Below are 19158 nucleotides of genomic sequence, written 5' to 3' on the forward strand. Positions count from 1 at the left end.
TCAAAGGAAGCTCAGAAACAAGCTCATTTACTATTGAGCTCTTCCACTTTTTCACTTAGTAAAATCTTGACTGAGTAGAATCTGATCTTGATTATTGTAAACGACAAACTTCCAACTCCAGCCCTCCTCCCCAAACCCCACCATCACCCAAGCAGGAGCCATGTCTTATGGGTGGAGGAGCCCATCACCTCTGGAGAAGTTTGGGGATTCTACCCTCTTCCACTTCCTCCCGGCCACCCAGTTCCTTGTCCCCCGCTGTCCCTCTGGTCTAACGTCTAGGGTTAAGCCCAGAGTGGTGGGAAGAGTTGCGTCTCACGGTCACACTGGGCGCGCTCAGTGGCAGAGCGGCCTTCGGCTGGACCCGGGCAGCCTTGTGCGCGCGCCGCGGCTGGGAGCCCGAGTGCGCGCAGCTCAGGGGCTGCCGCCGCCGCTGGGGCCAAGGACGCGGCTTCTCTGCTCGCCCGCCCGGGACGCCGCGCCACCCGCCCCCTGCAGCCTGTGTTGCAGCTGCCAGCCACCGGAAGGGGCGAACAAACGTCAACCTGTTGTTTGTCCCGTCACCATTTATCAACTCTCAGCACCACAAGGAAGTGCGGCCGCCACCCGCGCGCAGAAAGTTCAGCATGCAGGAAGTTTTGGGAGAGCTCGGCGACTAGCACGGCGGGGCGGCCCGGGCTAGCGCAGGGCGAGCGTGGGGGCCAGAGCGCGGCGTGGTCCTGGGAGCCTGTCCTGGCTTTTTCTTGGAGCGACGCTGTCCCTAGGTCGCTGATCCCAATGCACCGGCTCATCCTTGTCTACACGCTAGTCTGCTCAAACTTTTGCAGCTACCGGGACACTTCTGCAACTCCGCAGAGCGCATCCATCAAAGCTTTGCGCAACGCCAACCTCAGGCGAGATGGTAAGAGACTCAGATTTATTTTTTTTAATTAAGTAATCACGTTTTTGTGTCATCATTGTTGTCCCACACCCCTTTTCAGTCTTTCATATGAACCTTGGTTGTGTGTATGGGCGGGTGGGGGGTAGGGGGAAGAGGGGTCAGGTCCTGTCTCCAGTCCTGAGAGAGCCCCTTCTACCGGAATGGACAGAGGGGTGTGGGACCTATGCCTGAGGGGATCAGATAGGTCAGGTGGCTCATCTCCCTGATCCTAGAGAAGTCATTTTGGTGTCAAACAATCAACTGATGCTAGGATCCCAGAGTTGAAGAAAGTTGCAGGCTGTGCCGCACCACGGTCAGGCTCTCCACCTTTTGGACTGGAAACACGGATAGCTGGGGCATTTGTGGAGGGACTCAAGAGTGTCTTTCTCTGGGTGATTTATTTTTATTTTTCTTAAGTGTGGGGAGAGGGAATGATTCATTTCGGAGGAAATGATAGCTGGAACAGAGAACTTATTTATGTATTATTTATGTTGAGGAGACTGTGGTGTGCATACTGCGGTGTGCAGTATATTGCCCTTTTCATCCCCAGAGTGATTTTTTCCAGTGGACTTCAGCGTGGCTCAGAAACTCAGAGTCTGGGAGAAAATGCCTTTTGGAGTTTTATCTGTATCCCGGGGGACCTGGCTTCTGCTATTAGTTGTCTTGCATAGAATTCTTTCCAACTGTTTGCAAGAAGTAAAGATCTTTAAGCAGCTCTCTTAAGCAAGGTCCCAGGCAGACTTGTTTGTTTTCCTTTACTATGGAGGACACATGGGTCATTGGATCCCAGCGATTTTAATTGCGTTTATTTACTTTCTGGGCCTCCACCAAGGTCTGAAGTTGATTTATTCCTGAATTCTCAAGTACAGCTGATGTTGCCAATAATTTGCAGCTGTTTCCACCATCTACCTGAACTGACCCATAGGTTTTTGTATTTGTTTTTTTTTCCCTTCATCAAAAATATCTTTCTTTCCTTCTGCTTGCTTAAAGTTCTAACAGATCTCCTAAAGAGATCACCAAGCTATTCTTAATGGCTTCACTCTTGGAGCTGGCAACATTTGACCTCTGGTAAATTCATATTAGCCTTCTTATTTTCTTCTCAGTTTCTCTCTTGGTATGTCCTTAATTTGGACATCACTGAAAAGCTTCTGTGCTTTGAAACAAACAAACAAAAACCTTATTATATTTTCTGATGGCAAGTATGCTGTGTATTTCAGTGTGCTAAAGTCATCTGAAGCGGAGGGGGTACAGGGAAGCCACAGAGTAACCTCCAGGCAGAAGGTCACCCTGTATTTATAGAATTACCTTATCACAGTATTTTGTGTAAAATATGCTAGCAGTGCATTTTTGATAACACTTCATCTTAGTGTAAGCACAAAATTTTCTTATTAATTAAAAAAAAAGATTTAGGCTCAAGACTAAACTTTTATAGCTTTGTTTCACTCATTAATGTTTCCACCAGGGACAATCTTCTACTCATTGAGTTTTTAGAGGTGTTAATGTTTGCACTTAATGTGCCCTTTCAGCTACATAGAGTAAAATGCCATTTATAATTTGCATGACTTCATAGCCATAATGTTGTAATCCTTAGCTTCCCAAGTATGAGTTACAAGAAATCAAGGACAGAAAATGAAAAATATGTAACCATTGCCCATTAACCCAAGATTCTGACTAAAACCAAGTCACGCAGCTCATATCTCTGTTTTTTGGAAAAGAATAATCTCATTTTACTTTTTGCTGTTAAAACTCCATACATCTATCTAGTCTATATGAGAAGTGCTAATACTTTATTTTATTAAAATTTGAAAACTACCCTGGATTTATTTCTTCATATTTTAGAGAGAGCTGTTTTGCAGTTACAGCACACATACACACACACACTTTGATTAGTTCAGATTGCTCAGTACTTAACTCAGTGTCAATCTCATTTATAAATAAGGCTAGGAAAGGGGGAAAGGTAGTTGGATTAAAAGAAAATTGTTGTATACAGAGTAAAAATAATCAACACTCATAATGAACTTTTATTTGGGGGAATTTTCAAAAGGCAGCTTATTCTTGTTATAGAGAGACATTCTCAAAAAAAAGGTAATATTGCCCCAAAGGAAAGCAGTTAGATCTTAGGAGGTGGAAAAAAGTCTTAGAAATTACAATGGTTTGTGGTCCTCCAAAGGGTCAGTACATATAAACAGATATATAGTACATTTGTAGTATTAGCAATTCATAGGGAGCAGATGTGATTAGAAAAAAAAAAAAGAATGTCTAAAAAGGCTTCTTAACCAGGGGAGTGACGATATGAAGAAAAGGTTGAGAAACACTGTTGTAGAGTTTTGGTGAGAGAGTAAGAATAAAGGGTCTTTGAAAAAGTTTAGACATCCACTGGGAAATTGTAATGGCAACAATTGAGCTGATGAGAGAAAGTAATAACTTATTAAATTAAACCCTTGTTCTGATTCCAGACATTTTAAACTTGCTCTCTCAAAGTTCCTTAATGGCTCAATCAATACTCTTGATCCGATGAAGACAGGGTATAAGTTTGTGGAGGACATAAACAGAGAATACAATAAGGAGAAGATAGAAGATAAAAGTTTCCAAACATTAATTTAGGGTCCTTAGAAGACCTGGCCCTCAGATTACAAATTGTAGGAAATCTAACAAAAGATTAGATATGGCCCTTACTAGGGGTTTCAAAACTGTTATCTAATGATGGAACTGTCTTTACACTTGAGGGCCATCGTTTTGTCTCTGCTGACCCTGTTAGCTGCTACCTAATGTTGGGGTTAAGAAAGGAAGAATGATGACAGGCATCCCCTGTTCTTGGCATGAGGTATGTTGGATCCTATCCAGCCTGATACAGAATCTTATATTTTGGTCTCCCAGTACCTAATAGCTCCAGGTAACTGAAGTAGTTAAGAAATGAATTGGAGATAAAGTGTGAAGGTTGGTAAATGATAGTCTCCTTCTACCCAGTGTAGGAGGCTGCTCTGTTGCAGTCTCCTGGCCTCTCAGAAATCTTCATCACATTATGTTCTTGTTCTAAAAGGGATGTCTGTAGAGCCCTTGCCAGCACTTGCAGAATGACAAAAGGTGACCCAAGGAAGAGGGCGGTTGAATTTGGTCCCTGTCTCCAGGAGGAAACTAATAGGTTCTATAGCTAAGAAGAATTAAAATATAACAGTTTGCAGTGCTTATTTATGCTTCCTTATATCATATTTGTTATTCTTTCTCAAACTGATTTACTTTTGAAACCCATTCCTGATCCAACTCTTAGCCCAGAGAAAATCTTCCTTTAGCAATAGCATCTACATATTTTTATTTTAGTGCCTGTGCAGTTGGTGCTTTTGTTATAATAACCGGACACAACTGGTGTTTCTCAGAGTGTGAATCAAGAAGTGTGAAGGTAGCAATTAACTGACAGTATTGCTTACTTATTTTTAAATCTAACTAGATAGAACTTCCTGCTTATGGAGTTAAGACTACAGATGCACTCTTCATTTTCTTGACCCTTTTTTGCTTTCAGAAAGTACAGGTGTTGGTGGCAAATGATTTACCTTTGTAAACCACAAAGGTAACCTGGTTAGTGTTTGGCAACATTTTAAGTTATTTCAAACTTTTACATTTCAGAATTTAGGCAATTTTAAAAGGGACATTTTTATATAACTTTTACGTGAAGGACAGTTTCAGCAAAAAGCTACAGGGGGATGATATACAGTAGCAAAAGGAAAGAATACAAGAAAAATGCTGCAGCAAAAATGTTCTGACTCCCCATATAGTATTTTAGGACCAAATGTAAGTCCTAAATAAAGGAATAAGCCCGTGAGACACTAAAGTGCAAAAGTGCACAGACAGGAAGAAATATTTTCTTCCAAGAATTTTTTTTTCAGAATAAGCATGAAGCATGCCTTGTTTCTTACAAGCATTGATGATAAATATAGTAATATATCTTTGCTCTTCACCCTGATATGCTGACATTCATTTATTAGCTTTAATTTTTATAGATTAATACTGTGTTCTTTGTGATTTGTGCCGTGTGCAGACAGGGAGGTCATAGCACATGAGCTGTCCTTCATTATGAAGAGTGATCTTGTCCCAAGTTTGGGGTTTTTTACTTGAGCACTTTTTGTAGAGTGTTTATAAAGACGGACAGTTTTGGGTGCAGTGCTTTGTCTATAAATATGAGCCAAACGTGATTTGAAACCTTGTATGTTAGGACTCTTGATTTTTGAAATTTGACATCTAGCATGCCTTCTTTGGACTGAGGGAGCTCAGTGACAGTTCTTGAGTGTGGGCTCTGAGAATGGGTTGAATATGCTGTGTTAGTTTTGAACAAGTCATTTCAGATCCAATGTGAGAAGCTGCTGCTAAGCTCTGCATTTTGCAAAAACATTTAATAAGCTAAATAGCAAGAGCCTACTTTTACAGAATTTCACTATTCAACAGCTTCAACTATGTAAAACGCAACCAAATGAACTAATATATGTGCAACAGATCCACTTAAAGACCAAATCAGTGTCGCAACGTGTATAAATGAGGTCATAAAGTTCCTGTGGTAGACACTTATATACCCTTTTCCTTTACTTTCCATGTAGCTCTACCTCACTTGCATATGTGGTTTCCCTGTCCACAGCACAGCAAGAGCATGGTGTTAGAATAGAGAACAGTACTGGTTCGATATATTCACACTATTAGCATTGAGAAGTGACAGCTAGTAGTTTTCCTGCTTCCTCTTACTTTTTTTCAGGCTTAGGCTTCTTATTGAAACAGGTGAGAATAGTTCCAGCTTGCAATGGACTGAATATTTATTTGTGTCCCCCCAAAATTTATATGTCGAAATCCCAACCCCCAGTGTGATGATCTTAGGAAGTGGAGCCCTTGGAAGTTGATTAGAATCATGAGAGCAGGGCCCTCATGAGTGAGATTAGCACCCTCATAAAAGAGACCCCAGAGATATCCTTACCTCTTCCACCACATGAGGAGACAGCAGAAAAACATGGAATCTGCTGGACTTCCCAGCCTCTCAGACTGTAAGAAATACATATCTGTAGTTTTAAGCCACTCAATCTGTAGAAGTTTGTTATAGCAGCCCAAATGGACTATAATCTCTTTCTGTATGTCACTGGGGAAGTACTATATTACAGCCCAGTAAAATTGATGATTTTAGAGGATGTTCTTGAGTCATAAAGGAAAGTTTAGATTGTATGTTTAATAGGTTTACCAGGATCATAAACTGGAAGTGGTATTAGCTTATGTATATATGGATTTCAAGCAGAAAATTGACAGTGCTTACTATGACAACCTTATGGAAAAGAACAATTATAGTCTGGATAATAATGGACTGTTATTATCATTCTTTTAGTGATAACTAATAGATTTGTGTTAGCCAAGAGGGAGGTGAACAGGAATTTTTATCTGCATTTTGGATTAGACCCTATTGGGTTCAGGATTCTGAATAACTTGAATGAAGACACAGAAAACACATTTACTTGCATATTTTATCTGGAAAAAATAGTTAACAGGTTGAATTAGATAGAGTGCTGATTTTTTCTATAAAGGGCCAGATAGTAAATATTTTAGGCTTTCCTAAAGTCATGAGGTCTCTGTTGCAACTATTCAACTCTGCCATTATAGCATGAGAGCAGCCATAGGAATTCCATAAATGAATGTGTGTGACTGTGTTGCAATAAAACTTTATTTACATAAACAGGCAGTGGGCCTGCAGGCTGTAGTTTGCTGACTGCTGAATTAGAGAATCTACATACTCTTAGGTTGAAATGATGGGCTGATCCTATCAAAACGAAATTCAGCAGGGATAAATGCAAAATCTAGCTCTTTGGTTAGAAAATAAAAACAACTGCATAATTACAGAATGGAATAACTTGAATTAATTTCAGTTTATGCTATACTAGATAGAGAGATAGAATGATAGATAGATAGATAGATAGATAGATAGATAGATAGATAGAGATATGTCTATATCTTTATCTTCTAACTGGTTTAGTTGAACACAGCTTATGCTTCAACAAATGATGTAGTTGCTAAACAACAACAACAGTGTAAAACTGGTATTAGTGTTAATACTATGTTGGGATCAGGGAGGCAGCAGTGCTCTTATAAATTAGAATCTGTTCAGTCATGCATGAGGGTGTTGTGCTCTTAGTCTCGCTCCTGTGCAGGATTCTGCCTCTTTCTGACTCCTTCAAACCCATGTCCTAAACCCACAGACTTTACTACTCTCCTGTATTTAAACTTCCCTTCTTATTGTCCCCATCCTGTTAGCCCACACATATGTTTAAGTGTCTTTGCATTCTCCCACAACATATATAAGTTGTTTTAATGTTTTTCTTCATTTTAGCACAGTATAAACTTCTTCAGTCTCACCATGCCTTACTGTCTCTACTTCTTGTTTCCCTTACCCATTGCAGTTTGAAGTCATCCCTACCACTCTGGGTGAGGTCACTGTGATCTGTAGCCTCCATTGTGATCATTCTTGAAATGATCTCTTCCTTTGGTTTGACACTACCTCTCCTTTTCCTTAACTATTCCTAAATGTAAGTTTGAAATGGTGATAGAAATAAAGCCAGAATTAACATAGTACTTATTTTAGGTTCTTTGGAGAAACAAGATTAGAAAAGGCTTAAAAAGTGTATCTTATGTTTTGTTCTGTCCCTGTAACCATTATAAATAGTGAAAGTAGTGGGGAAAATCTTAGAATATAATTGGGATCTTGTTAATATAAAAAGAAACATTTAAAATTAAAAAATAATGTCATATTATAACCTATCAAGCTCTACAATTGAAGCATTTTGGAGGTAGATATGTACATATACATTATATAAACTTATAATATTTAAAAAACAGAATACTTATACTATAGAAATATGACATTGAATAACCACATAGAAATTTTCCCTTATATCATTGAGTGTTCTTTTACTTATTTATTTTTTTTGTCTCCTTGGCTTAGTCTTCATCTTCCTGTCTGCCCTTAAGGCTCTGGCCTTAGCCTTATCTTCTCACTTTTCCTCACTGTTAGTCTCAAGAGGATCTTAGTTTTTTCCAAAGTGTCAATTGCTACTTATATGTGGATGATGTGTAAATCTATTTTTACTGATTCTGCTTTATTTATTGATTTATTCTGCTTTATCTACTGATTCTGTTTATTGAGCTTTTGATCTGTCTTTATTTCACTTCTTGAGGTCTGCAATGGGTGATCCCACTGGCACTTAAAGGAAATGCTCCAATTCAGTAGGCCTCAGAGTGAAATTATCAGTTTTTTTAAATATTGGGTTATTCATCCAATGGTGAATTCCTTAGCAGTATTAATCCTTTTGTTGTTTTTCTTCCAAACACATCATAGTTGTTTTTGAATGAACTATTGAGTGAATGTGCTGACCAGGTATCACATTTTAGACAGGAATTGCACCACCCTATGTAGCCTTTTCTGACTCCCAATCCTCTCTAGGTAGAATTGGCTACTCCTTTGTTTTCCCAATTTTTCCATGGTACTTATTTATTTACAAATCTGCCATCTGCTGATGTGAGCATACTTGTTATATTTAATGAAGCTGTGCACCTCATTATCTGTTTCATTGCCTGGCACGTAGGACTTCTCCTTAATAAGGTTTGAAGAGTCGGTAAATCAACCAATCACTGTCAGAAGACAGTGATTGACAGTGTCAGAAGATCAGTTTATGACTGATATTTGGGCCACATGAGCCCTATCATATTGTAAATGAATGGGAGCAAGGACGTTTAAACTCTGAAGCTAGGGGTGACTGTAAGGTTTCTGTTAATTGTCTGGGTGGCTGTTTGTATTATTGAACAGGATAAGGATTAGAAGAGGAAGAACAGATGAGGGAAAGTCATGAAGGTAGAAAATTAATTTGTGGATACTTTAAGCTTTAGGAGCTTGTACAATATCCATGTGGATGAAATCTAGAGGAGGGAGGTAATAGAGAAGCACTCATTTGCATGAAATGCATGCAGAGTGAACATGAAGTAATCAACTATGTACTATCATGTTTTTAAAGTAAGTGGTTGAAGTGAGAGAGTGGCATGGACACATATACACTACCAAATGTAAAATAGATAGCTAGTGGGAAGTAGCCACATAGCACAGGGAGATCAGCTCAGTGCTTTTTGACCACCTAGAGGGGTGGGATAGGGATGGTGGGAGGGAGACGCAAGAGGGAGGAGATATGAGGATATATGTATACATATAGCTGATTCACTTCGTTATAAAGCAAAAACTAACACACCATTGTAAAGCAATTATACGCCAATAAGGATGTTTAAAAAAAAAAGGATGTGGAGAAAAGGGAACCCTTGTACACTGTTGGTGGAAATGTAAATTGGTGCAGCCACTGTGGGAAAACAGTATGGAGGATGCTCAAAAAACTAAAAATAGAACAACCATATGACTCAGCAATTCCACTCCTGGGTTTATATCTGAAAAAAACACCAACACTAATTCAAAAAGATACATGCACCCCATTGTTCATAGCAGCATTATTTACAATTGCAAAGATATGGCAACAACCTAAGTGTCTATCAACACATAAATGGATAAAGAAGATGTGGTGTATGTGTACAGTGGAATACTACTCAGCCATAAGAAAGAACGAAAATTTGCCATTTGCAGCAACATGGATGGACTGGAAGGGCATTATGCTAAGTGAAATTAAGTCAGACAGAGAAAGATAAATACTGTGTGATACCACTTATATGTGGAATCTAAAAAATACAACAAACTAGTGAATATAACAAAAAAGAAGCAGACTCACAGAGATAGAGAACAAACTAATGATTACCAGGGAAAGAGGGAGAGGCAATATAGGGTGGGGAGTGGGAGGTACAAACTATTGGTGTAAGATAGGCTGAAGGATGTATGCACAAGATGGGGAATATAGCCAATATTTTGTAATAACATGTAAATGGAGAGTAACCTTCAAAAATTGCATAAAAAATTAAAAATTAAAAAAAGTAAAAAAAAATAAAATAAAGTGGTATTCATGATTGTGGGTGTATAATACTAATAGCTGATATTCCTAGAGTTCTTATGACAAAGTGCTTTCATAGCCATTATAGACAGTGGCTTGGTGTGAAGAATTGGTCCTTTCCAAATGACTTTGTTGAAAATTTCAAGATCACATATACTTTTAGACTGCTCCCTTAGGCATAAGCATGACACTTTGGTGTTAATTTTGGACTAATATCAATGAAATGTGGAGAATTTTCAACTGTTTCTCCCCCACGCAACCCCCCCCAAAAAAAAAAACCCTCACACATACTCTGACTAGAATCAATCCTTTTTGGTATACCTTTCCTTTCCAGAGTTAGTATTTGAGTACTTTTATGTGAAGTTCCCACTACTTAATAAAGTTCAAAAGAAAGAAGAAGAAATAAATTAAGGATCATGAAACAAGTCTTAAGGTTCAGTCAGGATGATTGACTATGGAAAGCTAAGGAAAGAGTAATGCATCTCCATTCTGTTTAAAGATTTATCTACAGAGAGAGAACATGTTCATGCTATTTTACTGAGGATTAAATAAGAGAGTTGCTATTGAATGGGATAAAAAAAGTATACATTTCCTATGAAAACAAAAAGTCCATAGATGAAGTTGCTAAACATGGAATTAAAAGATTTTTAGATAGTTGCTAATTTAAAAAAAGAGAGAGAGAGAGAGAGAGAGAGATGGTGTGAGAGCTATTTGGAATTTAGTTTAAGTACAGCATATGCAGAGATTATTTAAATACCCCAGGAAGAGCCACTGTGGCTTTATATTATATTCATTCAATTCTTTAGTTTACTACTTTTCAACAGACCCAACTGCAATAAACATAAACACTACTCATTTGTTCAAAAAATATTTATTGAGTACTGACTAAATGCAAATCTCTGGGTGAAGCACTGAGGCAGAAACAGTTAAACCTAGGGCACACTCTCTACTCTGTTAAAGCTTATACTTCAGTTGATGAGATAAAGTATTCATGGGAATAAACAAAGGGCAAGACAGGGCCATCTGTGTGCCGCTATCATGTTACTTTGTTGTTGTTTTTTTTTTAAATACTCTGTCCTGTTGAGCAAATTTTAACCATAAATCATCTATCCTAATATTTAGTTCAGAAAAAAATGATATTGATTAAACTGTTGTTGAGCACAGTACTATTTGAGGATTGAAAGACAAATTCTTTATTGGTTATTACTATTACTATTATATCAATTAAGATATGAGCAGAAAAGTAACTTTTAATTGTAGAACTGGGAGTCATACGTTCTTGGTTTTAGATTTTAGGCTAAATATTTCTGAACCATAAAAACAAATATAGGGGCTCACTTACCTACCCAGGAAGACTTAAATTTTTAACATGTGATATGCACTATGATTATTTGACCACTGGATGGCAGCAGAAAAAAGACAGCTTTGTGCATATTATTATTTTTTTTTTTTACTCCCTCTCTTGGTTGGGCATGTCAGTTCAGCTAGGGAAATTTTATATTTTCCAAATACATTCAAAAGAATAAACTACAAATCATGGTAATCTGTCATTAATATATAACTTATAGTCCATATGACCTCAATAAATTTTAAGTATAATTAAAATATGTTGAAAATACATGACTATTTTACTGCTTTGTACCCTTTACTCATCTAGTTTGCATGTATAAAATTCCTGAAAGTCCAACTTAGAAACATTGATTAGTTGAAAATCATTTTCTGAACAACAGTTGCATGTGCACAGCCACTGGCTGACAAATTTCCTTTGAGTGCATGGCCAGCTAGTTGGCCACTCTAGACTTGCAGTAAGTCCCTGGAGACTCCTCATTACTTTTCAGGTGAATGTGTTTATCAAAAATAAGTTACTTTGAGGGACAAAAGCATAATTATGATATCAGAAGTGAGAAGTCATCTTCTCTGAACGTTGCAGTTTCTGAGATCTAAGGGAGACACAGGGCAGAGTGGTGAGCATGTAAAAGTGTAGGAACATGAAACCTGCAGCTCTCTACCTAGATGCAGAGCAATAATCAGTTATGGGTGTGCAATAGCCACATAATTCCACATTAAAAAAATTTGGTTGTGTTCATCCAGCTTTAATAAAAATTTCAAAGTGGTATACAAAAATGACCATTTTTAGTGAATGCTTTAGGGCAGATTGGAAAACTATGTATTGGGGTCTGTATGAGGCTGAATAATGACCCTCATGTCCTAATTCTGGTACCTAACTGCTATGTTCTATGGCAAAGAGTCTGCAGATGTGATTTAGCTTAGGATCTTGAAAAGGTGAGATTATCCTGAATTATCTCAATGGGCCCTGATGCAATCACAAATGCCCTTATGGAGATTTGCCACAGGCAGAAGAGAGGACAATGTGACCACAGAAACGGAGATTTGAGTGCTGCTACGACCACAAGCCAAGGAATGCTAGCAGCCACCAGACGCTGGAAGATGCAAGGCATAGATTCTCCACTCGAGCATCCAGAAGGAGCAGGACTCTGCCAACACCTTGATTTTGGCTCTTTGAACTGATTTCACACTTGTGGCCTCCAGGATTCTAAGAGAATAAGTGTGTGTTGTTTTAAGCCAGTAAACTTCTGGCAATTTGTTACAGCACTCACAGTAAACTAATAAAGGGTCTTTGATGTGAAAGATGAATGGTTGAACTGCCTATTTGTTGAGCAGTTTTCTAACTGTAAAATTTCATTGGCCTATAAAGCTGTATCAACATTTTAATGGTGCATTTTGATCTCTGCCTTTGAGAATTCTCTAGTAAGACAAGCCTTACTTCTGCCCTAATTCCATATCAGAATATTTAGGAAATTCTGGTTCCAAATCTTACCTATTTTTCAGATAAGATTAAGTCCTGACATGATGAAAATGACAGTGATCCTATTTCATCATATTTTCATTGAATCTTAAAATTTTCCCTTAACCTAAATATGTCATTTATGCATTTGTTGGCTCATAGTTTATTCATTTGTTTATGCCACAGAGTTTGTTGTGAGACTATTACGTGTCAGTTTCTATACTAAGTTCTGGGGCAAAGTGTTGAAAGTGATGTGATAATAATTATTTTGTTAATTAACTATATGATAATCATGTGATAATAGCTACCATCCACAGAGTTCTTATTGGTATGGAGAGTATGCTGATGTAATATGATATGTGTAAGTGCAGTGATGCTATTATATGTTATGTGATGGAACATAGATATTTCTAGATGACATATTTGCAAATATTAGGATTATTAGAAATTTGGAGTTTAGGACAGAGTCAGAGAATTCCAGTTGAACTTCTGAGCCCAGTTGCCTTAGCTCAAACTGAGCCCAATTCTTACCACTGTAGGCCATCATTGTCCAACAGAAATATAATGCAAACCAATGTTATTTTAAAAACTTTAGTAACCATATTAAAAAGTAAAAAGAAAAGCATTAAGTTAATTTTAATAATATATTTTATTTAATCCAATCTATATCCAAATATTATTTCAATGTTTAATAACTATTTTTAAAATACTGATTTCTTTTTATATTATTTTTATCATATTGAGCATTCAAAATATGATATGCTTTTTATATATACACATAACACATCCTATTTCAGACTAGTCACATTGCAAATACTCAGTAACCACATGATGCTAGGCATTACTGATTTGAACAACACGGTATCTTAAGATTATTTATATAGACAAACACAAGTTATCACTGGTGTTTTTCCAACATAAAAAAAAATATTGAACTTATGAAAACTATATCTCCCTCTCTTTGTTGCAACGTGTTTAAATTGACTGTGTCACTTTTTAGGGGGATTAATAACCCAGCATGGGCAAGTTTTATGTGGTTTATATTTTGTTTTTTTTATATCAACATTGTTAGAGTTGACGTTTCTGGTTATTTTCATGTATACTCTTTAAAAAAATTTTTTTGCAGTCATCTCATAAACCTGCAGTCAACTGGGCTACTCAGTTTATATTATATGCAGGTGCAAAATTTCTGATATTTGAGAAGCTTCTTTTGAAAACAGCAGCTGGCACTTCATTTCTCTGCTATGGATGGAAAAAAGCTGTGTTTAACCAGCACTGGTTTTCCTTTTCATTTACAACTTAATTTGACTTAGGTAATGATAACATTCTCTTTTTATCACTTGACCAGTTTAAAGAATTACTCTTTCTGGCTGATCAGTAAAAGATCTGTAAAAAACAAAATACTGCTATGTGTTTGGGAGGGGGTTAACCTATTATATATTTGGTACAGATTTTTATTAAATTACCCATATCTCCTTGGCTTTAGAAGCTTTGGACAGCATATATTTGGAGCATGCCTTTTTTTTAAGCAAAATTAAATGTTATGAAAACTGTTGTTTTGCATTTTAAAATTTCAGATCTATCATTCATTTACTCCGTGGCCAAGAAGTGAAAGGTGATTAATAAAAGTTATTACAGAAATATAAATAATTTCTACTTTTCCTAAGTGACATATTTCTACCAAGCTTTTGGTTGGGTGTTTGTTAGCATGGCCTTTTAATCTGTTTGTAATTTGGGCAAACAAAGGTGTTCTATCAAGTAGAATGGCTTGTAAGGGTGTACTTTTTTTCCTTAACTGATTTTAGAAACATCTCATTGGATTGTGTTCCTGTGAGAGGCTTATATGCAATGATGTTATGTAAAACTCTCATTGCTGTAAAATTTCTTTCAGTGGGGGTTGCAACCTGAGTTGCCCATTTTGATGTCTCATCCCAGGAAGGACCTCAGCATGGTGTACCTAGTTTTCCAAACAAATACCCAAGATTGGAAGGGCTAAGGAAGACTAAGAAAGGCACTGCTTCATGAGCTCAGAATCTCTTCAACAACTCTTTATGTCAGGACACAGCATGACTCTATTGTTATGGAAAATATTTTATTCATAAGGCACTTTTTGTTTTCAGTGAAGAAGTGGTTTTGAAAACAGTGACTCTTTTTTAGTATGCCCTCTTGCATCCTTCTCACTTACCTCTACTTGAAATTGTATCATTCATTTTTTTTGTTTTGTTTTGTTTTGTTTTTGCGGTTCGCGAGCCTCTCACTGTTGTGACCTCTCCCATTGCGGAGCACAGGCTCCGGACGCGCAGGCTCAGCGGCCATGGCTCACGGGCCCAGCCACTCCGCGGCATGTGGGATCTTCCCGGACCAGGGCACGAACCCGTGTCCCCTGCATCGGCAGGCGGACTCTCAACCACTGCACCACCAGGGAGGCCCATCATTCATTTTTATTTGTGTATGTTCTTTATTCTCCCAAGAATCTAAACTCTGTTAGGATAGAGACTTTGTCTCTTTTATTCCCTACAGTATGCCTGGCTCCTGGAATAGTACCAGGTATATAGGAGATGCTCAGTAAGTATTTGCTAAATGATTGGCTGAAGTGAACATCAGCAGGGTGCAATTCAGATGAAGCTCAATCTTGAAGCAAGAGCAAGGTGTCTGTGGAGAGCAGTGGTGGACCGACTTGGAAGCTAATGAAACTTAAGCTTCCAGGTCCTTCCCTTACTATGTCCCTTCCAAGGCCCTATTACCTAATTTTATATTTATAATATAAAATGATAGTTTTCTTAAAGAGAGCATCCCAAATTGTATGTGTCAGACCCCACAAAATCTGAATGATTCCTTAGTATTAAGGTACATATCTTGACATTTGAGTTTATTCTGAAGATATGTGAAAATATCTTCTACCAGATAAACAAATTAGTACAGCAGGACTCCGTTACCCCAAGAGCTGGCTTAACCACATGGTCTAGTCTTAATTTAAAACATTCTGACAGACTGATGAGCACAGTGATTGCAGTGCTTTTGTTTACTTCCCTTGTATGCATTTTGAGACATATATACATATATATATATATATATATACACACACACCACGGGTCTGTTGTACAGCAGTCCCCCCTTATCCACCGTTTCTCTCTCCATGGTTTCAGTTACACGCAGTCAACTGCAGTGGGAAAATATTAAATGGAAACTTCCAGAAATTAAAAAAAAATAAAAACGACAAGTTTTAAATTGTGTGCCATTTTGTGTAGCATGATGAAATCTCCTGCTGTCCCACTGTAGTCCGCTGACAAAGTGAATCATCTTTTTTGTCCAAAGCCCTTTAGTCACTCAGTAGCCATCATAGGTTATGTTGAGGTATCATAGTGCTTGTGTTCAAGTCACCCTTATTTTATTTAACAATGTCTCCGAAGCCCAAGAATAGTGATGCTGGCAATTCAGATATGCCAGAGAAGTCTTAAAGTACTTCCTTTAAGTGCAAAGGTGAAAGTTCTCAACTTAATAAAGAAAAAATATCATATGCTGAGGTTGCTGAGATCTATGGTAAGAACAAACCTTCTATCTATAAAATTGTGAAGAAGGAAAATGAAATTTTGCTGGTTTTACTGTTGCATCTCAAACTGCAAACATTAAGGCCACAGTGCACGACAAGTGCTTAGTTAAGATGGAAAAGACATTAAATGTGTACAATAAGATATTGAGATAGAGTAAGAGAGAGAGACCACATTCATATAACCTTTATTACAGTATATTGCTATAATTGTTCTATTTTATTATTAGTTATTGTTGTTAATCACTTACTGTACTTAATTTATAAATTAAATTTTATCATAGGTATGTATATATAAGAAAAACAGAGTATATAGAGAGTTCCGTACTAGCCATGGTTTCAGGCACCCACTGAGGGTCTTGAACTGTATCCCCTGTGGATAGGGGAGACTACTATATTTATTCCCAAACATATGTCTTCCAGTTGTACACATTAATGTAATTACGTAATTTAAATATTGTGTGACATAACAAAACAAAGGAGAGTTTTGTTTAAAAAAATATTTAATTGAATACTTTTTCCAAGCTTTAATGATGAGTTCCTAAAAAAATATGTTGTTGAGTTAGGTATGAGTGAGACAATTGAACTATTCTCCAGAGTGAAAATAAAATAAAATAAATCTAAGAAGCCTGAAGGGCTCCATCTATAAATTATATCATATGTATCTTTAATTTTTTTTCTACTTTCAAGAAAGAAAAATTGGAAATTATGGATGAGTATGGACGTGGCTTATTCAAGAAAGATTACAAAGATTTTATCAGCATGAGACATACTGAAAGAAAAGATCTTTGTACTTCATCAGAACTTGGTCACTGGAATGCACATTTTTATGTTTAAGCTAAAATAAAACATAAAACTCTCCATTTTAACTGGTGTTTTAAATTGATCAATCCATTGCTGTTTCAACTATGTTGATAAGAGGGTTCCCAATGTGTGTACAGAAAAATAATGTCTTAAAGAGATACATCCAACTTATACTAATAGAGGTTAATGAAATTTATTATTATGAAAAGGAAATCTAGCCTGATGAGAGGCTAGGTATGGAATAATGATTAAAGATAGCAAGACCTGAGCTGAAACCCTGCCCCTACCACTTGCTAGCTACGTATTCTTGGGAAATTACTCAACCCCTCTCAGACCTCAGAGATTGAAAACAAAAAACAAAGAAATAAACAAAAAAGAGAAAAACACCTATATTATAAAGTGAATGTGAAGATCAGTTACTAGATGGAGAGCTCTTAACACAATGTTAAATACACAATACTTAATAAACAATAGGGTATTTAGATGTCTGCATTAAGTTGTTTATCAGGGTTTTTTCACATTTCAACATTTTTTCAGAGTATACATTAAATAATAAAAGTTGTACCTTACTACAAGTAGTAGTAATGGCTATTTCTAGAGTGTGTTTATATGATGACTTCATAGACTTACTAAATTTTAGGGCTGGAAGGCTTCTTTGAGGTAGGCTAGGCCATCTTCTTGCTGTACAGTTGATGAAACCATGGCACAGAGAGAAGTGCAGTGACTTGCCTAAAGTCACACAGTGGATCAAATTCAAGTACAAGTTTTCTAACCTCTCATCTGTTACTCTTTCCATAGTATCACAGATGCCTCATGTCTATTGTTAGGTATGACAACAGGCAATTTCAGTAAAGACTGGAGGTAAGAATGAAAGAAAGTGGCCTCACCAACCTCTTATTGATTATATCATCAATACTGTCTATCTTTCCCTCCAGCATTGTGTTCAATTTGGGCTTTTTTATGGCAAATATAATGGCTATAATTTTTTTTAGCATTTTGAACTAAAAAGTAGTGATAAGAATTGAGAATTTGTGATTATTCCTTTTTTCTTCTTCTTTTTAAAAATTTTATCTATAATCTTAACCTTCAGTGTTCAACTTACCAGAGTATTTTTAAGTCAAAGATCAAGCTAGTTTGCAGCCTGTTCAGAAGAGACTTGATTTTTTAGCAATCTGCTTTCTGTATATAAAACATGAATCTAAATAAAGTTGAAAGTCAGGATGAAATCCACTTCTGAGTTGCCAATCAAAGCTTCCTTTAACATCTAAAAGCAATATATACAAACTAGGCTTAAGAGAAAGGACAGAAACTTAAGCTCCCTTAATCTTAACTGAGTTTAAAAAGTAGACAAATCAGTTTTATAATGTAATCAAGGAAAAAAAGTAAATCCTTTCCTGGATTTTAAGCAGCACTTTGGAAGTGAGTTTTGCTTGATTTATCAGTCATTTACGGAATATTTACTGAATATCTAGCCAGGCACTTTAGCTGCTAGAGATGTGCTGGTAAAAGAGACATGATTCTCCACCATGGGAGTTCATATGGTGGGGAGACTCTCAAGGCCAGTAGATTGTAGGCACCAGAGTAACTGCCTTGAGCTAAACAAGCCAAGAGAGCACTGAGGGAGGGACCTGCATCCCAGAACCAGTGTAAGAGTGGTTCCCCAAAACTCTTCCCCAAAATGCTTTACGTTGCCTCAAAATGTAAATAATGCTTCCAAGGATAGAAATATATAGGTGAAACCAAATCTTTGAAGTCCAGTCAATCAGCAGCCAGATTTTGTATTTTCATAGAGGCCAATATCAAATAAGAATTTCACAAAGGACAGGGTTTCTGCTTTATTCTATAAGCATTGACTTAAGATCCCTAATTCATGTTTCCTCTTCTCCAGTGTGTTCAGAAATGCATAGGCCTGACATAGATATTTGTTTTACTATAAATCTTATTATCTAATTCATGAGTTTCTAAAACAGCCCCAGCAAACAATTCCTGATCTGGAGGTGTTCCTAATGCCAAAAGGAAGGTACAGCTTCCTCTCCAAAAAAAAAATCACATATGAAAATATGGTGGACCTTTTAAAATAGCATGTTTA

The 19158-nt window shown here is 37.0% G+C and overlaps 1 protein-coding gene across 4 annotated transcripts in view; it reads left to right on the forward strand.

Moving 5' to 3' along the window:
• The first annotated feature begins 431 nt into the window (after positions 1-431).
• Positions 432-19158, forward strand: part of PDGFD (platelet derived growth factor D) — a 246223-nt gene continuing 227496 nt past the window's right edge. For all 4 annotated transcript variants that reach the window (XM_032641705.1, XM_032641706.1, XM_032641707.1 and 1 more), the window contains exon 1: positions 432-898. In XM_032641705.1, coding sequence (XP_032497596.1) covers positions 775-898 — 124 coding nt within the window. In that variant the 5' untranslated portion in view covers positions 432-774. The remainder of the gene's footprint in view (positions 899-19158) is intronic.

Source organism: Phocoena sinus, chromosome 8, assembly GCF_008692025.1.
Source record: "Phocoena sinus isolate mPhoSin1 chromosome 8, mPhoSin1.pri, whole genome shotgun sequence".
Classification (NCBI taxonomy): domain Eukaryota; kingdom Metazoa; phylum Chordata; class Mammalia; order Artiodactyla; family Phocoenidae; genus Phocoena; species Phocoena sinus.